The sequence below is a fragment of the Amorphotheca resinae genome (genome assembly GCF_003019875.1).
Source record: "Amorphotheca resinae ATCC 22711 unplaced genomic scaffold M430scaffold_7, whole genome shotgun sequence".
Lineage (NCBI taxonomy): Eukaryota > Fungi > Ascomycota > Leotiomycetes > Helotiales > Amorphothecaceae > Amorphotheca > Amorphotheca resinae.
The window spans coordinates 1-19,411 of NW_020194477.1; the positions used below are offsets into that span (position 1 = coordinate 1).

Consider the following 19,411-nt stretch of genomic DNA (forward strand, 5'->3'; position numbering starts at 1 on the left):
AGTAGTATATTTACTTATTATATATATAATATTATATAAGGTTAAAGTAAAATATTAAATTATAAATTAAGTAGTAAGTCAAATTATCTAAGACTTCTACTAGTGCTTATTTACTACTAAGAGAGTATATTAAGCTAAGAAACGCTAGTTCGAAAATAGCTAGTACAAAAGTTATTTATAAAAACCTAGAATCTTATATATTTTTAAACATCCCTCTTAATATTACTAATATATCCGGTAGTTACGTAATATTAGGGCTTTGCCCTATATTAGACACTAAGAAGACGCTAAAAACTTAATTTTACTAGAATCAGCTAGGCCGTTCTTTAAATATAAAATTTTAAATAATTATACTTTAAATTCTAAAAAAATGTATACTTTTCTTAATATCTCCTTAACGGCTAGACCTAATTAGGCCGAGTTAAGTTTTTATAGTACCTTAGACCCTAAGGAATCTAAATATAGTATTTTTATTACGTGTTTCTTATTAAAAAGTAAGGGTACCAACCCTTTAAAAAGTCGATGGTACCCTTCTTACTAAAATCCTTGGTACTCTTAGAGAGTACCAAGGCGTGTACTAGTAGGGTACGCTTAGGATAAGGTAAGTACGTAAAGAAAGGTAGTATATAAGCCCTTACTAAGTACTTATATAGTAACTATAAGGCCTAGATCTACTATAAAAGCTATAATAAGCTAGGCTATATAAAGAATAGTAAAGAAAAGCCGGCCTAAGGACTTTCTTAGTAGTACTAGGACTATATAGTATATAGTAAGGGATACTTACTATAGCTAAGCTATAAAGCGTATATTAACCTTACCTAATAATATCTAGGTAACTAAGTAGTAAGAGTAGTAGCTAAAGAATTAATTAGAGCGGCTATAAAGACTAGCTATATAGTCTAGCCTAAGTAAGTAAAGTAGGCTAGATTAGAGACGCTAAAAGAAGTAAGAGTAATTAAGGTCGACCTTAAGATAATCGACCTTAAGAGCTTAGATAAGTCGTTACTATAGTTCTTATTATAAGAGCTATTTAAAATTAAGGCTAAACTAGTTAAGATAAACGACCTTATAATAGTCCTAGAGTAAGCTAGGCTATTACTAATATAGTTAGAGATAGTAGAGCTTATATAGTACCTAAACGCTATAAAGAAGTAGTAAAGGTAGTAAGAGGTTCTCTTAACTTTAGTACTAACATTATTAACTAAGAGCTATATAGTAGCTATACCCCTTATCTTATAGGCCTAATAGTAAGAAGTACCCTTAACATTAGCGCTAACATTATTAATTAAGAGCCGCGTACTATCCTTACCCTTTCTCTTATAACAGCCTTAATAGCTAGAGGTACTATTAATATTAGTACTAACATTATCTACTATACTATCCTTATCTCTTCTCTAAGAATAACTATAATAGCTAAAAGTACCTTTAATATTAGTACTAATATCTTCTCTTAAGGTAGTAGTAGTAAGGCCCTTAGCTTTAGTACTAACGTCTTCTAATACATTAGCTAGCTAGATTAAGATACTATAAGTAGCGTTTAGGTATAAGATAGTAACTCTAGTATTAGCTAAGATAATATCTAGCTACGTTATAATACTTATCTTAAAAGACTAAGGCCTAGTACTATAAGGCTAAAAGCGTAAAGTAGTAGATAAAGAGGTAAGGCGGCTAAGGCTAAGGTAAAAGATAGTAGACGACCTAGTACTAGTAAGAGAACAGATTATAAGGGTAATTAAAGGCCTCTAAGGAGTATAAGAGACACTTAGTAGCCTAATTAAAGACTTATAAAAGATAGACAATAAGCTTATATCTACTTAGCTCTTATAAACTATGTTTAAGTAAAGGTTAGTAGCGCTATAGACCTAAGGTACTAGGACTATAGTACTTAGCCTAGGTAATAGTAGCCTAGTACTTAGGTTAGGTAGTAAGGACAAAGAGGTAGTAGCCTAGCTTATAAGGTAGTAAAAGGCGATTAAGATATTTAAGTATAACTTAAGAGAGGCTAAGAAAGAGTAAGTAGCGCTTTAACGTATAGTATAAGAGATAAGTATATATAAAAAGTTCTAAGAGATAATCTATATAAAGAAGAAGTAGGTATAAGGCTATAAAAGGTCTAGCTAGGCTACGTTAACGTCTAGAGGCTAATACTAAAGGTATAGACAAAGTACTATATACTACTTAAGTAAGAGTTTAACTACCTTTAGATTAGAGAGACGTAGTTTATTAAGTACGTATAGTATAAGCGCGACTAGTAAGTAGTTAAGGTAAGTATAAAAAGAGAAAAGAGTATAAGAAAGTAAGTACGTAAAGAGAGTAAGGTATACTTAATAGTAATATAAGTAGTATAAGAATAGGTTAAGTAAGTTAAGGTAATAGCGTATAGTATAATAGTATAAGTAAGTAAGGTCGTGTACGTTAGAGTATACTTACTACTTAAGAGTATAATAATAAGTAAGATATATACTAAGCTAGCTAAGTATATAAAGGTAAGTACGCTTCTTAAAGACATTAATACGCGCTTCTTAGACTACGTGTAGTAGTAAGAGACGCTTAGGCTATAAGACTAGGTTAAGGTATAGTAAGAGTTTAGCTAAAAGACAAACTTATAGTAAGTAGTACTAGTAATAAGTAAGAGGTAGCTAATAGTTAACTACGCCTTTATCTAGGGTTACCTAATAGCTAGAGCGACCTTTAGGCTACTAAGAGTAGTAGTATAAGTATAGACTAACTATATATACGTACTTACGCTATAGCTACTAGTATAAGAAAAGGGCTAAGTAGTATAAAAGAGAGAAAAGAAGGCGCTTGTCTACTTTTAGGTTATATAGCTAGTAGAGCCTTAAGTCTAAAAAGAGATTATTATAAAGGTAAGGTAAAAGCGTAAGAGGCTAATCTTTAAGAAAAGAGATAATATAGATATAATAAATATAAAGCTAGTAAGGTAGTACTAGAAGATATAAGTATAAGTACTTAAGTAAGTAAGAAGTAAGGGGATAAGTAAGAGAGTAAGGTAGCTAAGGTAGCTAGAAGTCTAGACAAGACTTAAGAGTAGGCGGCTTTATAAAGAAGTAGTATATAACTCTTATAAGAACAAGCTAATTATAGTAATAGCTAAGGTAGTAGTATAAGAAAAGAATACCTTAGCTAAGAACGTATAGATCCTTAACAAGTAGTAGTAAGGTAAGGGCTTTATATAAAAGGTACTAATAAGATAAGAGCATTAGTAGTTATAGGCTAAGCTTAAGAAAGAGATTAGAAAGTAAGCGGCTAATAAGAGCTATAAGGTAGATAAGATCTATATCTAGTTCTTATAAGTCGTAAGGACAATAGTAGTTAAGACATAGCTCTTACGCCTTTATAATATATATATATAGTAGAGAGAGACGCTATAAGTATAAAACTAGGCTAAGGTATACCTCTTAACTAAGGATAATAAGTAGTAGTAAGACATAATAAACCTTTACCTTATCTTAATTATATATATCTTTTAGAAGGTATTTAAGTAGCTTTTCTTATACGTATACTAGAGAAAAGAGTAGGCGTACCTCTACTAGGCCTAGGCTAGGTTCTAGCTAAGGTACTTAATGTATATAAATATAGCTATAGTATATATAGTACTTATAACCTAAGAGTAGATAATAGTAGTCTTTCTTAACTTTTAGGTAGTGTTTAATATAGTCTTTTAAGTATAGCTTAACTAAAAGCTAAGGGCGCGTAAGTACTTACTAAAGGTACGCTCTCTCTTATAAGAGCTAATGTTTATAAGGTAAGTATAATAAGTACTTATAAATAAGAAGGTATTAATGTAGTTTAAGTAAGGGTAAAGGGTACTCTAAGGCTTACTACTCTTTTTATAGCTCTTTAACCTATATATTAACAACTTACTTAAGTAAGTAAATAGTAAGATAGTAAGGCTCTTAACGTACTTCTTTTATATAGATAATAAGGTACTTATAATATAAGGGCTTAATAAGGTATAAGCGCTTTTAGTAAAGGTTAAGGTATAGATAAAGAAGAACTAGCTACAGCTAAACCTAGCTAAGTATAGATATATAATAATAGTAGTAAGAAAGAGAAAGCTTATAGTATATAAGTAGACTATTTCTTAGGTTATAACGTATATATACCTTAGGTTCTTAATAATAGTAATAAGTATTAACTTTCTAGTATACCTAAAGTAGCGGTTTAGTAGTATAGTCGGCTAGGTATACTAGCTTAAGGTCTTTAAGGTAAGGTAAGAACTAGTATACTACGTATAAGTATACTAGTAGTATATAGTACTAATTGTTAAGTATAAGGTACTACTTATAGCGGCCTAGTAAGAGAAGAGTATAGTAAATAATAAGGCCTTTATAGTAGTAGTTAAGGGGTTTAAGAGCCTCTTTAAGTAGATTATAGAGATAAGAAAGCTAGAGCTACGCTACCTCTTAATAGTACGCTTATATAGCCTCTAGTAACTATCTAAGTACTTTAAGGACCTTAAGACGTAGTTTTAAGAGTACTTCTAATAGCTAGCTATAATAAACCCTTTAGCCTAGGTATTATAAAGGTAGAGTAAAGCGTTTATTATCTAGCTCTAAGAAGATAAGTAGTTTGTGTACTTCTAGAAGGTACTATAGCTTAAAGAGTAGTAGTAAAGGTAAGGAGTAAGAAAGAAGCTAATACTAAAGGGCTTTCTTTAATAGTAGTAGTAAAAGGTAATAAAAGAGTAAGGCTACTTAAGTAAGCTACTTATAAGGAAGGTAAAGTAAGTACTAGGACTTAGGCTAGTAGATATCTTATTAGATATAAAGGTAAAGTACTAAGAAGATCTATTATAGTATTAACGTAAGATATAAATATAAAAGGTATACTATATTTATAAAGAAGAGTTCTTATAAAAGTATAAGTAATACTTTACTCTAGTAAAGAAAAGGATCCTAACCTAGATAGAGTAGTAAAAGTAGATATAGCTATATAAAGAGTAAGGTAAAGAGTAAGTAATAGATATTAACTACTTACTATATAATAAGTAAGTAAAGTAAGTAAGGTAAGCGTTAAAAAAGATATAAGAGAAGATATAATAGTAGTATTATAAAGAGTAAGTAGTGTTAGTAGAGATAGTAGTAAGAAGTAAAAAGAAGGCGTTTATAAGATAGTCTTACTATAAGAAATAAGAATATTTAGAAAAATAGTACCTTTCTTAACCTAAGACATTATTAAACTTGTTAAGACTTAAGAAGGTCTTTAAAACACGACTAAGTAAGACCTTTACCCTTAACTAGTAAAGTTATTAAACTTATATAGTATTAACCTTAAAGAATAGTAGATTTATATACTATTAACCTTAGAAGATAGTAGATCTATATAGACTTAAGAAGTCTATAAACTCGACTAAGGTAAGAGCTTATATCCTTAACGACTAGTCGTAAAAGTAGACGTAAGAGGTCTAGAAACTTAGATAAGTAAGAGTCTAAATCCTTAATACTAAGTTATAAAAAGTAGAGTCGACCTAAGAAGTCTTAAAACTCGACTAAAGTAAGAGCTAATAACCTTAATAGTAGAAGTCGTAGAACTAGTAGCTATAGTAAAGAGTAGATAGTAAGGGAGAAAAGGCGGCTATTCCCTTAAAGAGATAGAAGAAGGTTATAATTAAGGATAAAAGTCGTAAAACTTAGATAAAGGTTACTAAACTTAGTTATAAGACAGATAAAGGTTATAAAACTTAGATAAAGGTTACTAAACTTAGTTATAAGACAGATAAAGGTTATAAAAACTTAGATAGAGGTCGTTAAACTTAGTTGTAAGATAGACAGAGGTCGTAAAACTCGGTTATAAGACAAGTAGAGGCCGTAACTTAATAAGGAGCTATAAACAGTTATAGACGTAATATATATAAGGTTAATAAGGGGTATAGGTCTTATATATATAATGTACTAAAGAAGTACTATATAATATAGTAAATATAGCTAAAGTAACGTCCTTACTCTTAGAAAAAAGGTTAAGAGAGTTAAGTCTAGGTAAAGTACTTATATTAGTAAGGAAAAGCTTAGGACAGGAATAGACCTAAATAGCTTAATAAGGACTGCTTTTACTAGTGTCTTCCTTAGGACATACGCGTTACTAGTAAGACAAGTAGGCCTTTAATAAGGGTAAAGAAAAAAAAGAAAGCTTATAAGAAAAAGAACCTTATATAAACTTCTTATATAAGATAATACTATTAGGTACTTAAATAAGGCTATTAAAACCCTTAGTATTCTAGGGTTAAGAGACGTCTAGTATATCTATATAAAAAGTAGGTAATTAACAGGTCTTAGTAAGTAGTACTACCTAAAGATAGAACATAAGTTTAATAAGAAAGGAATAGACGTCTTTTCTTAGTTCTTATTATATAGTAGTATTAGTATTCTCTTAAAGAGGTTTAAGGTAAAGGTAGAACGCTAGACTAGACCTTTTATAAAGGCCCTAGCCTTAGATAAGGCTTAACTAATTATAACTCTTAGGTAGTTTTTATTATATTATTATAGTAAGGTAGTAAGAGGCCTCTTAACCTAGTAAAACTAAGACGTACTATATATATATATAAGGGTAATCTAGTAGTATATATATCTTCTTATAGAATCTTAAGTAGTTCTACCTTAGGCCTTTAGTCGTATAAGTATACTCTAGTTTAATACTATAAACAAGATATGTCTTAAGAAAGGTACCTTAAGGGCGTTAGTATAGAGTATAGTACTTAGAGAGTATTTAGATCTTGTCTACTACGTTCTAGTAATAAGTCTTAAGAAGAGCGTATCTTAAGAGGTAAAGGTAGTACTATTAACAGTACTAACAATAAACCCTTAACCCTAGGCTAAGCTTAAAGAAGAGATTAGAAAGTAAGTAGCTAATAAGAGCTATAAAGTAAATAAGATTTATATCTAGTTCTTATAAGTTATAAAGATAATAGTAGTTAAGATATAGCTCTTATACCTTTATAATATATATATATAGTAGTAGTAGTAACATCTTCCTCTATTAAATACCTATACTAGGTACTATAAGAGTTTAATCTAAGTTTTAGTATACATATAGTTCTACGAAAGGGAAAGAAAATAAAACCCTCCTACTAAGGCGCCGTAGTATCGCCGGTCCTTTTGTTATGTCCTTATCTCCTCTACATAAGCCTATAGATATCGCTATAGATATAGTACGCCTTGTGTACGCTAGACTACTCCTAGTACTCTACTTTGTTCTTAGATTAGAAATAAGAAAATAATGACCGCCTGTAGTCACCCTAGTTCCTGCCTAAGGGTTGCCCTTTATTTGTCTATACGCTATCCTTTTAACTCTTAAAATAAAAAATTCTAATCTTATAAGCCTCCTCCTCTCTTTATATCGTAAATTACTTTTATAACTGCCCTAGGTACCGGTTCTGTACGCGTGTTAGGCGTAGCCTTTGTTTGCTAGCTAGGACGTTACGCGGGCTTGTCCTAATGTAGGCCCGGGGCTGTCCTAATTGTTGTCTTAATTATTGTTCTATACCGAATCTAGTTTAGTTCCTGTCGCTTGTTTAGTTACTTGCCGGTAGGGGGTCTTTGTTGTGTTCTGTATAAACATCCTACCTCTCTACCTTTCTCTTTACTAATTTACTTACAACCTTTTCCTTCTCTCTATTTACTCTTAAACTCCCCTTTCTAAAACTAGAATCAAAATCCTAAAGCACCTTTAACATCTCCTAGTCGTCCCTTCCTTTAAGATGCCTTACGCCGCCCCTACTGTAACCCCGTAGAAGCGGGGACGCGACTACCCCCCTCTGCTTTACTAGTCTACTAGTAAGCGTGTCTATACTAGTAAGCCTCCCTGGGCTAGTTCTTCTATAGTAGAGACATATAACGATTCGGCCGATAATCGGTCTATCCTTATACGATCTAGCACTCGTGTCTTAGGTAGATTCGACGATAATAATAATGTTAATAATAATGACCTTTTTGCTCTTTCCTAAGGCGGGTCTAGGGTGTTTTCTCCTGGCCCCCCTATAATGTTTAGTGCCTGTAGATCTACCTCTAGAGAGCTAGAGGAAGGTTTCGCCCGGATTAGTCTAGATACTCTATTAAAGGTTTATGTATTCCTTATTATTAGTACTCTCTATTACTTGCCTTTAGACTAACGCTCCTACCTTACGTAGCCAAAGCCTACTAAGCGGCCCGCGCCCGCGGCTAACCCGCGTCCCTCTCTACCCCCTGCCCCTACTAAGTAGGGAAAGGGGAAGGAGGGGACGCTAGCTAAGCCGGGATTAAGAGTAGCACTAGGAAAGGTAGTAGCCTAGCCGAAGTTAAAGCCGAAGCTAAAGCTAAAGACGACGACGACGACAAAGATAGTAGTGTAGACGACAGCGATAGCGATAACGATAACCGGGATAGAGACAGAGATAAAGTAAAGGGAGAAGAAGAAGAAGGGCCTTACTAAGGGCATGTATGCCCGTAGAACTAAGGCTCTACCGCCTCTCTAGGATGCCTCCCCCTTAATTTCCCTTATCCGGTCTGTCCGCGCAAAGCGCGCTGCCTTCCTTAAGCAAGAAGTAGTAGCTGTAGCGCGTAGGGTAGAAGAAGAGGAAGAAGAGGAAGACAAAGGTAAGGATAGAGATAAAGATAAAGGAAGAGATAAAGACAAGGATAGTATTAATAATAATAATAACCCGGACTATTTTAATAAGTTAGCAAGAGATGTACTAGTCTAAGCCCGGGGAAGGGGTACTAAGGAGTCTAAGAGGGAGGATACTAAGGATACTAAAGAGGTTAAGGGAGGAGAGAGAAGAGAGGGAGTCGGTAGGGCTAATAAGGGTAGGGATAAGAAAGGAGAGAGGGAGGGGCCTACCGCGGCTAATTAGGGAGAAGGCGGCGCTATAAGGGGCGTCGCTACCTTATCGGTTAGTCGCTAGAGTAGACCTGTATTATAGAGTAGTATGTGTACTGTCTTATGTTAGTACTGTCCCTTACTAACCTTTACCTAGGGTCGGTAGTACGCCTACCGCGTGTACGGCAGTAGGAGCCTGTTAGTATAGAGTAGTTGCCCTCCTAGGGTTACTGTCTTTACTACATTAAAATGCTGTTTTTAAACCCCGCGCACTAATATAAGAAGGCGTTAGGGGATAACGTCTGTAATTATTGTGCCTAGTAGCGTTCCTCTTACGATAAAGTATAATTCCCTTAGCCCCTTTTCTCTTAGCCCTTGCTAACCCCTTAGCTAGATTCCTCTTAAACACCTCTCTTAGGTAAGAGAAGTAGTAAAGTATGCTTGCTCTGTTGTTACTACTCGCCCTAGCTTCTTTGTCCCCTCGGCTTAAAAGATTACTTCTACCTGCCTTCTACCTTATATAGTAGACGGCTCTTTTGTTTTTCCTCTTACTACCTCTAACGAGTAGCGGAATTTGTATAAGAGTTCCTAGTGCCTTATCTATAAGATAGCGGGCCTAGGCTAAACCCGCCGCTGCCTCTTGGATAACACTACCTACGAGATTACTAGTTAGTTAGACTAGCTTAACGCTAGTATAGCGATAATAATCCGGACCCTTTACTCTATTGTAAGGTCTCTTTATTCTTTTTGTAAATGTAGCTAACAAGCGACAGAATCGTATGCCTATTAATAATACTACCGCTTATAATCGGCTCTAGTCCTTCTTTGATTAGAGGGGGTTTTTCTTTTTCCTAGTTCTAGTTTTGTCTTAAGGTAATGTCTTCTCGCTCTGTTTCCTTCTTTCCTTTTGTTGTTTCTTCTCCTTTCTAGTCGTATGTAATCCTAGGTATAGCCCGGGTATACTTACTTAGGTAGGTAGCGTTATAGATTCTAGTCGGAATTATACGGCTCTTTTGTGTTAGTTATAGCCCGAGTATGTTCTAGTAGTATAGCTATTTTGTTCGAGTCCTATCCTAGTTAATAAATGTTAGTGTTAGTTAAACCCTAGGTTACCTTAAGTATTCCTTATGTCCTTCTTGTGTTTAATTAGTTAGCTAAGGCCTAGACTATAAGGCGGTACTGTCCTAGGATGCCTAGCCCTATTAGCTATCTGGCCACCTTCTAGAGACGACCCGGGTCAGATGTAATTACCTAATAGTCTAACGGGCCTAGTTGTTCGATTAGGTACGCCCTCTATTCTCTAAAATCCGGGTATCTAGTAATAATGTGCTTTACTGTCTAGAACCTCTACCTGTACAGGCAATCCGCTAAGTAGGTAAGGACCTTTCTTTAGGTTAAGAAGGCTTAGAGACTAATCTTCTCTGTCCTAATAGCTAGTACTAGAGAGCATTCTGCTTTTGTTATCGATTTGTATCTCTCTATACGTTCTTTCCCTAGCTCTCCTTACTACGCAGGGGTTGACCTAGGGTTGTCCTACTAGTAGTGTTTCTACTACACATTCTAATCCTTATAGAGTTTCTTCTTAAAGATACCTCGTGCCTTAGTAAGGGAGAGCTCTCCTAGTAGGAGGGGCGTCTTAGGTTCCTTGTCCTATATTACATTCCGGCCCCTAAGCTTATTCCTTGCCTATCTTTCTTTAACCTCTACTAGGGTAGGCCCTAGGTTAGACTAGGGCCTACCCCTACTAGGATCTGTGTTCCTCTATATCTAGTCTCTAGCGTTCTAAATAACGGCTTTATAGCTTGTAAGCTATACTCTTGCCTGTATAGTCCCTTAGAGGAATTTAAGGTAAAGGTAGATTAGGGGTACGTTTGTTTTAGTATACAAGATCTCGATTAAGGTAGCCTTAAACGCTCTAGAGACTACCTTAAGGCCGCTGTTTTAGATCTTCTAGAGTGACTTTACTATCCTTAAGAGACCCCTAGTAAGGTCTGTAGTTAGGAGCTAAACCGCCGAGGCGTATGTAAGCGCTAGAGAGATAACCGCGCAGTATATTAGACAGGCTTTCTTTGTTGTTATGCCTTACGTCAAGGCTATAGTACAGGTTAGGGCTAGTATTTGCCTCTCTATCTTTCCCTTTAGGTGTTTTAGGTAAGCTCCTTATGTTAGCTTTAGGTCTAGGATAAGGCTAAGGATCTTGATTAACGGCTCTAGGGCAATCTCTATATCACCTAGAGAGAGGCCCGCGTTTAGGTTATGTTTTTGTCCTTTACTTAGGTAGAGTAGATAGTATTTCGTTAGTTCGAAGACAGCCCTATGTCTATAGGCCTAGTCAGAACACACCTAGTAAATCTTTACTAGCCCTTAGCAATTCCCTTCTGTTGTCTTGCCCTAGACAATAATGTTTATATCGTTAACAAATCTAACGGCACTTCCCTCCTATAGGGTAGTGTTATACTGTTCTACTAGTTCTAAGTTATAAAACAGAAAGAGGATAAGGGACAGGGGGGAGCCTTATAGAATTCCGGAGGGGACTTTAAAGAAGGGGCTAGTATAGTTATCGATCCTAATCAAACTACTTCTCTCTAAGAAGAAGCCTTTGACTAGTTAGACTATCTACTCTAGGATCCCCTTTGTACGTAAGATATAAAGGAGCCTTAGGTAGGATAAATTATTAAAGGCCCCGGCTATGTCTAGGCTAAGTATTAACGCCGCCGTTTTTAGGCTACTTTACTAAGCCCTATAGATCTGTTCTGTAATTAGTTCTAGCGCTGTAGTTGTGTCTCTCTCTCTCTATACCCTTATTTAGTGTACTAGAAAGAGTCGGTAATCCTCTGTTAGGTTAGTTAGTCTTATAGCGACTAGCTTCTCTAGAGTCTTTCTAAGGGTGTTAAAGAGGGCAATTAGTCGATATGATTTTACTTAGTAGTAGTCTTTCCCCGGCTTTAGGATCACAATAGTTTAGGCTACCCTAAACTTCTCTAGGAAGTACCTGACCCGGGCACAGTAGTTAAAGAGGTAAGTGTAGTGTTAGAGCAGGACTTCTGTCGACATTTTAATGATCTCGTTCGGGATCCTATCCGGGCCTAAGGCCTTCCTATTCTTAAGCTTCTTGATTGTAGCGTAAACTTTATCTACTAAGAACTCTTATAGGCAGAACAGACTGTCTCTATATCGTCTCCTTCTCGGGTCAACCGGCCTGTCTTAGGGGTGTTAGTATTCTAAGATGTCTAAAAGATCAGCGTTAAGAGCTAGGGCAAAGAAAACGTCTTAGAAAGCTTTAGCCTTCTTCTTGTAGGTGTTAACTAGGGCCCTTCTGCCCTAGGGGTAGAGGGTCGGGAACTGTAGCAGGGGTCTAGGCAAGTAGCTTCTGTTCTTTGCCTATCGTTTAAGTTGTTACATTCCTCCTTTACGCTAGCTAGCCTTATAGACTAGGGCCCTAAAGTAGAGGGTCTAGGCTTTTAGGATTACCTTCTTCTTTTCTCTTACTATTCTATACTACTCTCTTATCGTTTCCTCCGGAATTCTCTTGCCTCCCCTCTAGTGCCTTCTTAGGTCTGCCTGTCTTACCTTCTTTACTTACTTACTACACTCCTCGTTCTAGAAGCTTTTAGACCTGTCGCTTACCCTTCGCTATAAGACCGTTACTTTAATAGCCTAATTTAAGGAGTCTATAAGTAGTTAGAGCTAGTTGTTAATATCCCCTAGAGTACGTAGCTTAGAGATTACCGGCACCGAGCCCTATAGGATTTCGAGGAGCTTTAGTTTGTCGGTCGCTTTCTATTGTCTTTATAAGGGTAGGACGTAGCTCTTAGCCTTAAATCTAAGCTTTATAGTAATAAGAAAGTGATTAGACTAGAGGTCGTGTCCCGGCTTTACCCTATAAGAGCTAAGGAGATCTTTAAATTCGATTAGGATTAGGGCTAGGTCGATATAGGATTTGTAGTTTCCTCTTCCCTACGTTCGTTTTCTAATAGGTATCGTAATCCCGAGTAAAAAGTCTTATAAAATACTTATTACTTTGTCTGACATCCTCTCTAGGTCTTAGGAGGCTCTGCCCTCTTACATAAGGTAATAGAGGTTAAAGTCCCCTACTACTATATACTTGTAGCTTTAGTTGTCTAGCTCCTTCTAGAGGGCCGGGAGAGTAGAGGGTCCTCTTAGGGTATGCTTGTTAAGAGGGAAAGGGTTGTAGATGTTTGTGACTTTAACTAGTGTTAGAGTGCCTATAACGTCGACTTTAAGGCTAACTTAGCACAGGTCTAGGTAAGGGGTATTAAAGGTCTAAGTAGTCTAATCGATCCTTTTGTTTATATATATTACTACTCTTGTACCCTCTACCTGTCTGTAGATTAGTCTCTACTAGAGGCCTAGTAAGGCAGTTATAAAGTCGTGTCTATTGTACTAGGGTTCTTAAATAGCCAGGATATCGTACTAGGCTAGGGAGGGGTCCTAGAGTAGCGCGATCATGACGTCCTTCTTTTTGTTAACGTTATATTATAGTATGTTAAATAAGTCCCGGTCTAATTCTATAGAGGGTCCTGGCTTACAAGTATTTTATCTGTTTAGGATTCTGTCTAGCTTAGGATAAAGACGACTAGAGTTGTACGGCTAGGTACTATAGAGGTTCTAAAGCTTAGTGTTAAGAGAGGGAGGGGCCAGGAGTTAGAGCTATTAGTTTCTCTGTTCTTTCTCTTCTTATTCGGGAAACTAGTAAGAGGGCTCGTATCTCTTACTTAAGGGCTAAAGGTTTGTATGTATTAGCGCATAGCTCCCTCTTAGCCTATTAGAGTATTAACTCTCGGTCTTCCTATAGAGTGTTTTAGGTCGCTTAGGACAAGAGCAGGGGTTAGGCCTAGGGCTACTCTAGTGTTAATCAGATCTCCTTAACAATACCTACTAGGCCTTATAAAGGCCGCTCGCTCTACCTCATTTAGTTTTTTCTATAGTAGCAGGCAGGCCGCCTAGTCCTAGGCCTAGTGTCCTCCCTTCTTATAGTTAGCACATCTCTATTTCTCTCTATTTTATAAGTTTTAGTATGTCTTTGTCTAGTAAGAGCCCGCGTATGTTCCGTAAGTTTCCTGTTTTAAACATGTAGTTAACTAGTAAGGTCCTATCTCCTAGTACTTAAAGCACTAGTTTAGGGATACTCCCGGGGAGTAGAGGGCGTAGTAGTATAGTTTACTATCTACTATTAAGCCTTCCTTAATTACCTTTTCCGCGTGTTTAAAGTCTAGGATACCTAAGACAAGGGACGTCTACTACTTCTCTTAGGCGCGTGTCTTGACTAGCCAGAACGACTTAACGATTTAGATCCTTAGGTTTAATGCCTAGATAGCCTAGATCTATTCCTTTCTCTCTAGAGAATCTTCTTTAAGGCCTACTCTCTTGACCTTAACATTATGTACAATTATTAGTAGTGTAGTCCGGAACACCTCTACTCTACTAAAGGTCGACGTTACCTAGCCCTAATCTCTTTACATTCGCCTTATACTCTCTAAGTCCTTTGTGTAAAGCGTGTAGCCTCTATTCCCGTACTTGTAAACAGCCTGTACTAGGGCGCCCGGGAGGGCTACATTAATCTTATCCTTTATTGTCTTATAATCAATGTTTTTAAACCTCTCTACATCCTCTATAAAGAGCTTAACTCTAATCCTCCTCTTAATCTCTATAACGTCCTTATACCTGAACGTCTAGGTCGAGGGGCTACTAGTCGCTAGGTAGGCTTAGGGCGCTCCTCTTCTAGCTATCGCTACGTACGTCGGTCGGCCTTACGTACTAAGGTTCGTGACTTTAGTTTTAATGTTCTTAATTAAGGAGGCTATTCGTTAGGCCTATTCCGGGGCCTTAGCGTCGTCGTTACTCGCGTAAAGAGTTTTTGCGACGCGTTTGATTTTGTCGACTAACTTTTTAATACTTAGTATCGCCGGAGAGCGTCTGGCGCTAGAGGCCTGCCTATCGGCCTACGATATTACTTTATAAATTTCTGTAGTAATACTAAGTAATTGTCGGCCTAGGTAGATTCTAGGTCCTTCTGGCCTATTTTGACCGTCCCTAGTAGGTTCCCCTAAGGGCACTAGTAGGTACGCTATCGTGTAACGATAGAAGTCGAAGAGGGCACTTAAAGGAGTGTTTTAAGGTCCTTTTAATAAGTGTAGTAGCTATTGTTTTCTAAAAATACCGCTCCTTAAGAGAGAGATGTTTTTTCTCTATATATATAGTAAGAAGAGACGCTATAAGTATAAAACTAGGCTAAGGTATACTTCTTAACTAAAGACAATAAGTAGTAGTAAGATATAGTAAACCTTTACTTTATCTTAATTATATATATCTTTTAAAAGGTATTTAAGTAGCTCTTCTTATATATATACTAAGAGAAAGAGTAAGTACGTCTTTACTAGGCTTAGGCTAAGTTCTAGCTAAGGTACTTAACATATATAAACGTAGTTATAGTATATATAGTACTTATAACCTAAGAGTAGATAATAGTAGTCTTTTTTAACTTTTAAGTAGTATTTAATATAGTCCTTTAAGTATAGCTTAACTAAAAGCTAAGGGCGTATAAGTACTTACTAAAGGTATACTCTTTCTTATAAGGGCTAATATTTATAAAGTAAGTATAGTAAGTACTTATAAATAAAGAGGTATTAGTATAGTTTAAGTAAGAGTAAGAGGTACTTTAAGGCTTACTACTCTTCTTATAGCTCTTTAACTTATATATTAACGACCTACTTAAGTAAGTAAATAATAAGGTAGTAAGGCTCTTAATATACTTCTTTTATATAGACAATAAGGTACTTATAATATAAAGGCTTAATAAGGTATAAGTACTCTTAGTAAAGGTTAAGGCGTAGATAAGAGAGAACTAGCTATAGCTAAACTTAGCTAAGTATAGATACGTAATAATAGTAGTAAAAGAGAGAGAGCTTATAGTATATAAGTAGACTATCTCTTAAGTCGTAATATATACGTACCTTAGGTTCTTAATAATAGTAATAAGTATTAACTTCTTAGTATACCTAAAGTAGTAGTTTAGTAGTATAGTTAGCTAAGTATACTAGCTTAAGGTCTTTAAGGTAAGATAAGGACTAGTATACTATATATAAGTATACTAGTAGTATATAGTACTAATTATTAAGTATAAAGCGCTACTTATAATAGTCTAGTAAGAAGAGAGTATAGTAAATAATAAGGCCTTTATAGTAGTAGTTAAGAGGTTTAAGAGCCTCTTTAAGTAGATTATAAAGGTAGAAAAGCTAGAGCTATACTACTTCTTAATAGTATACTTATATAGCCTTTAGTAACTATTTAAGTACTTTAAAGACCTTAAGACATAGTTTTAAGAGTACTTCTAATAGCTAGCTATAGTAAACCTCTTAGTCTAGGTATTATAAGAGTAAAGTAAAGCGTTTATTATCTAGCTCTAAAAAGATAAGTAGTTTATATACTTCTAGAAAGTACTATAGCTTAAAGAGTAGTAGTAAAAGTAAGGAGTAAGAAAAGAGCTAATACTTAAGGGCTTTCTTTAATAGTAGTAGTAAAAGGTAATAAAGAAGTAAGGCTACTTAAGTAGGCTACTTATAAGAAAAGTAAAGTAAGTACTAGGACTTAAGCTAGTAGATATCTTATTAAGTATAAAAGTAGAGTACTAAGAAGATCTGTTATAGTATTAACATAAGATATAAATATAAGAGATATACTATATCTATAAAAAAGAGTTCTTATAAGAGTATAAGTAATACTTTACTTTAGTAAAGAAAGAGATCCTAACCTAGATAAAGTAGTAAAAGTAGATATAGCTATATAAAGAGTAAGGTAAAGAGTAAGTAATAGATATTAACTACTTACTATATAATAAGTAAGTAAAGTAAGTAAAGTAAGCGTTAAAAAAGATATAAGAAAAGATATAATAATAGTATTATAAAGAGTAAGTAGTATTAGTAAAAGTAGTAGTAAGAAGTAAGAAGAAGGCGTTTATAAGATAGTCTTACTATAAGAAATAAGAACATTTAAAAGAATAGTACTTTCTTAACTTAAGACGTTATTAAACTTATTAAGACTTAAAAAGGTCTTTAAAACATAACTAAGTAAGACCTTTACCTTTAACTAGTAAAGTTATTAAACTTATATAAAGTCGACTTTAAGAGATAGTAGATCTATATAGACTTAAGATATTTATAAACTTAACTAAGGTAAGAGCTTATATTCTTAACGACTAGTTATAAAAGTAGACGTAAGAGGTCTAGAAACTTAGATAAGTAAGAGCCTAAATCTCTAATAATAAGTCGTAAAAAGTAGAATAGACCTAAGAAGTCTTAAAACTTAACTAGAGTAAGAGCTAATAACCTTAATAGTAAAAGTCGTAAAACTAGCGGCTATAGTAAAAAGTAGATAGTAAGAAAAAGAAGGTAGCTATTTTCTTAAAAAGATAAAAAGAAGTTATAATTAGAGATAAAGGTTATAAAACTTAGACAAAGGTTATTAAACTTAGACAAAGGTTATTAAACCTAGTTATAAGACAGACAAAGGTCGTAAAACTTAGATAAAGGTTATAAAACTTAGTTATAAAACAAATAAAGGTTATAAAACTTAGATAAAGGTTATTAAACTTAGTTATAAGATAGATAGAGGTCGTAACTTAATAAAGAGCTATAAACAGTTATAGATACAATACGTATAGAGTTAATAAAGAGTACAAGTCTTATATATATAATATACTAAAGAAGTGTTATATAATATAGTAAATATAGCTAAGGTAACGTTCTTACTCTTAGAAGAAGGTTAAAAGAGTTAAGTCTAGATAAAGTACTTGTATTAGTAAGGAAAAGTTTAGAATAAGAATAGACTTAAATAGCTTAATAATAACTACTTTTACTAGTACCTTTCTTAAGATATATACATTACTAGTAAGATAAGTAGGCCTTTAATAAAGGTAAAGAGAGAAGAAAAAGCTTATAAGAAAAAGAACCTTATATAAACTTCTTATATAAAATAATACTATTAGGTACTTAAATAAGGCTATTAAAACCCTTAGTATTCTAAGGTTAAGGGATGTCTAGTATATCTATATAAAAAGTAAGTAATTAATAAGTCTTAGTAAGTAGCACTACTTAAAGATAAAATATAGATTTAATAAGAAAGAGATAAACGTCTTTTCTTAGTTCTTATTATATAGTAGTATTAGTATTCTCTTAAAGAGGTTTAGAGTAAAGGTAGAACGCTAGACTAGACTCTTTATAAAGGCCTTAGCCTTAGATAAGGCTTAACTAATTATGACTCTTAAGTAGTTCTTATTATATTATTATAGTAAGGTAGTAAGAGGCCTCTTAACTTAGTAAAGCTAAGACGTACTATATATATATATAAGAGTAATCTAGTAGTATATATATCTCTTTATAAAATCTTAAGTAGTTCTACCTTAGGCCTTTTAGTTACGTAAGTATACCTTAGTTTAATACTATAAATAAGATACGTCTTAAGAGAAGTACCTTAAGGGCGTTAGTATAAAGTATAGTACCTAAAGGGTATCTAGATCTTATTTACTACGTTCTAGTAACAGGTCTTAGGAAGGGCGTATCTTAAGAGGTAAAGGTAGTACTGTTAATAGTACTAATAATAAACCTCTAACCCTAGGGAAACATATTTTAAACTCTATTTAGAGAGGAGTACAGAGGGGGATTACAAATTTACGATAGAAGGACCAAAATGTCTGCGCTAGTTAGGATGTCGCTATAATTTGTACACCAGGATCTTAGGGTGCCTATTTTCTTTCTCCTTGTTAACCTATACGAACTTCTTGTTCTCGCGTTGTAGAGTTGAGATTCGTAAAAAGGTACGGAAAGGAAATACCAACGAGAATGTATATCGTAAAGTAACTACTGCCTATATACTTGTCCCTAAGTCACGGCTACGATCTTTGCTGGTAGGAGGGGCCCGGTTTAGGGGATCACGTGCATCTTTCTAGATTCCCTAGTCATCTTTATCGTTAGGATCGGTAAGGTAGGTTAGAGGGGTTGTAGATGCTCCGTCTAATTGGACCTTCAGAAGTCATTAGTACCTTTCTCAAGTTGTACTATTGTCATAGGAAAATGGGACACGTGATAATACCGCATTATCACACTCTTGCGACAAATATGGTAGTTTACTCAAGAGTTCGAGACTTTCGGGGCTATAGCCAAGCGAGAGTCCGAGAGAAGTATTGAATTCTGGTCCGTAGGGGGGGAAGTGAATGTCAGAAGGCTGGATGTAGCAGACTTCTGCGAGGACACGATAGAAGTTTGTGAGGGCATCGATGAGGGGTTGATGGCGGTTGGGATGTAGGTCGCCGTCGCCGTCAAAAGGAGACATGGTGAGAGGATGGTGGTTGGAAAGAGGCTCTGGAAGAGTGAAGCGAGAAACAGGAAGAGAGAGGCAGATGTTGTTCTAAAGCGAAAAGCCCAGGTTTCAAAAGGGCGGACAACGCCATGAGGATCACGTCAGCCACTAAAGCAACAGGGGGCTTTCAAGTACCTAGGGATGGTAAGTTTATAATTATAAAATATGTTAGATCGTATCTTACCTCAGGTGCGTTATAATAGATAGGTACCAGGTATATTAT

At 34.9% G+C, this 19,411-nt stretch overlaps 1 protein-coding gene across 1 annotated transcript; it reads right to left on the reverse strand.

Moving 5' to 3' along the window:
- Positions 1 to 8,888: 8,888 nt before the first annotated feature.
- Positions 8,889 to 19,161, reverse strand: M430DRAFT_19467 (hypothetical protein; the record flags this gene model as incomplete). Its single annotated transcript, XM_024864081.1, has 3 exons — positions 8,889 to 8,930; positions 8,990 to 9,010; positions 18,922 to 19,161. The coding sequence occupies 3 exons, from the start codon at positions 19,159 to 19,161 to the stop codon at positions 8,889 to 8,891; spliced, it is 303 nt and encodes a 100-aa protein (XP_024719988.1).
- Between the last annotated feature and the right edge of the window lie 250 nt (positions 19,162 to 19,411).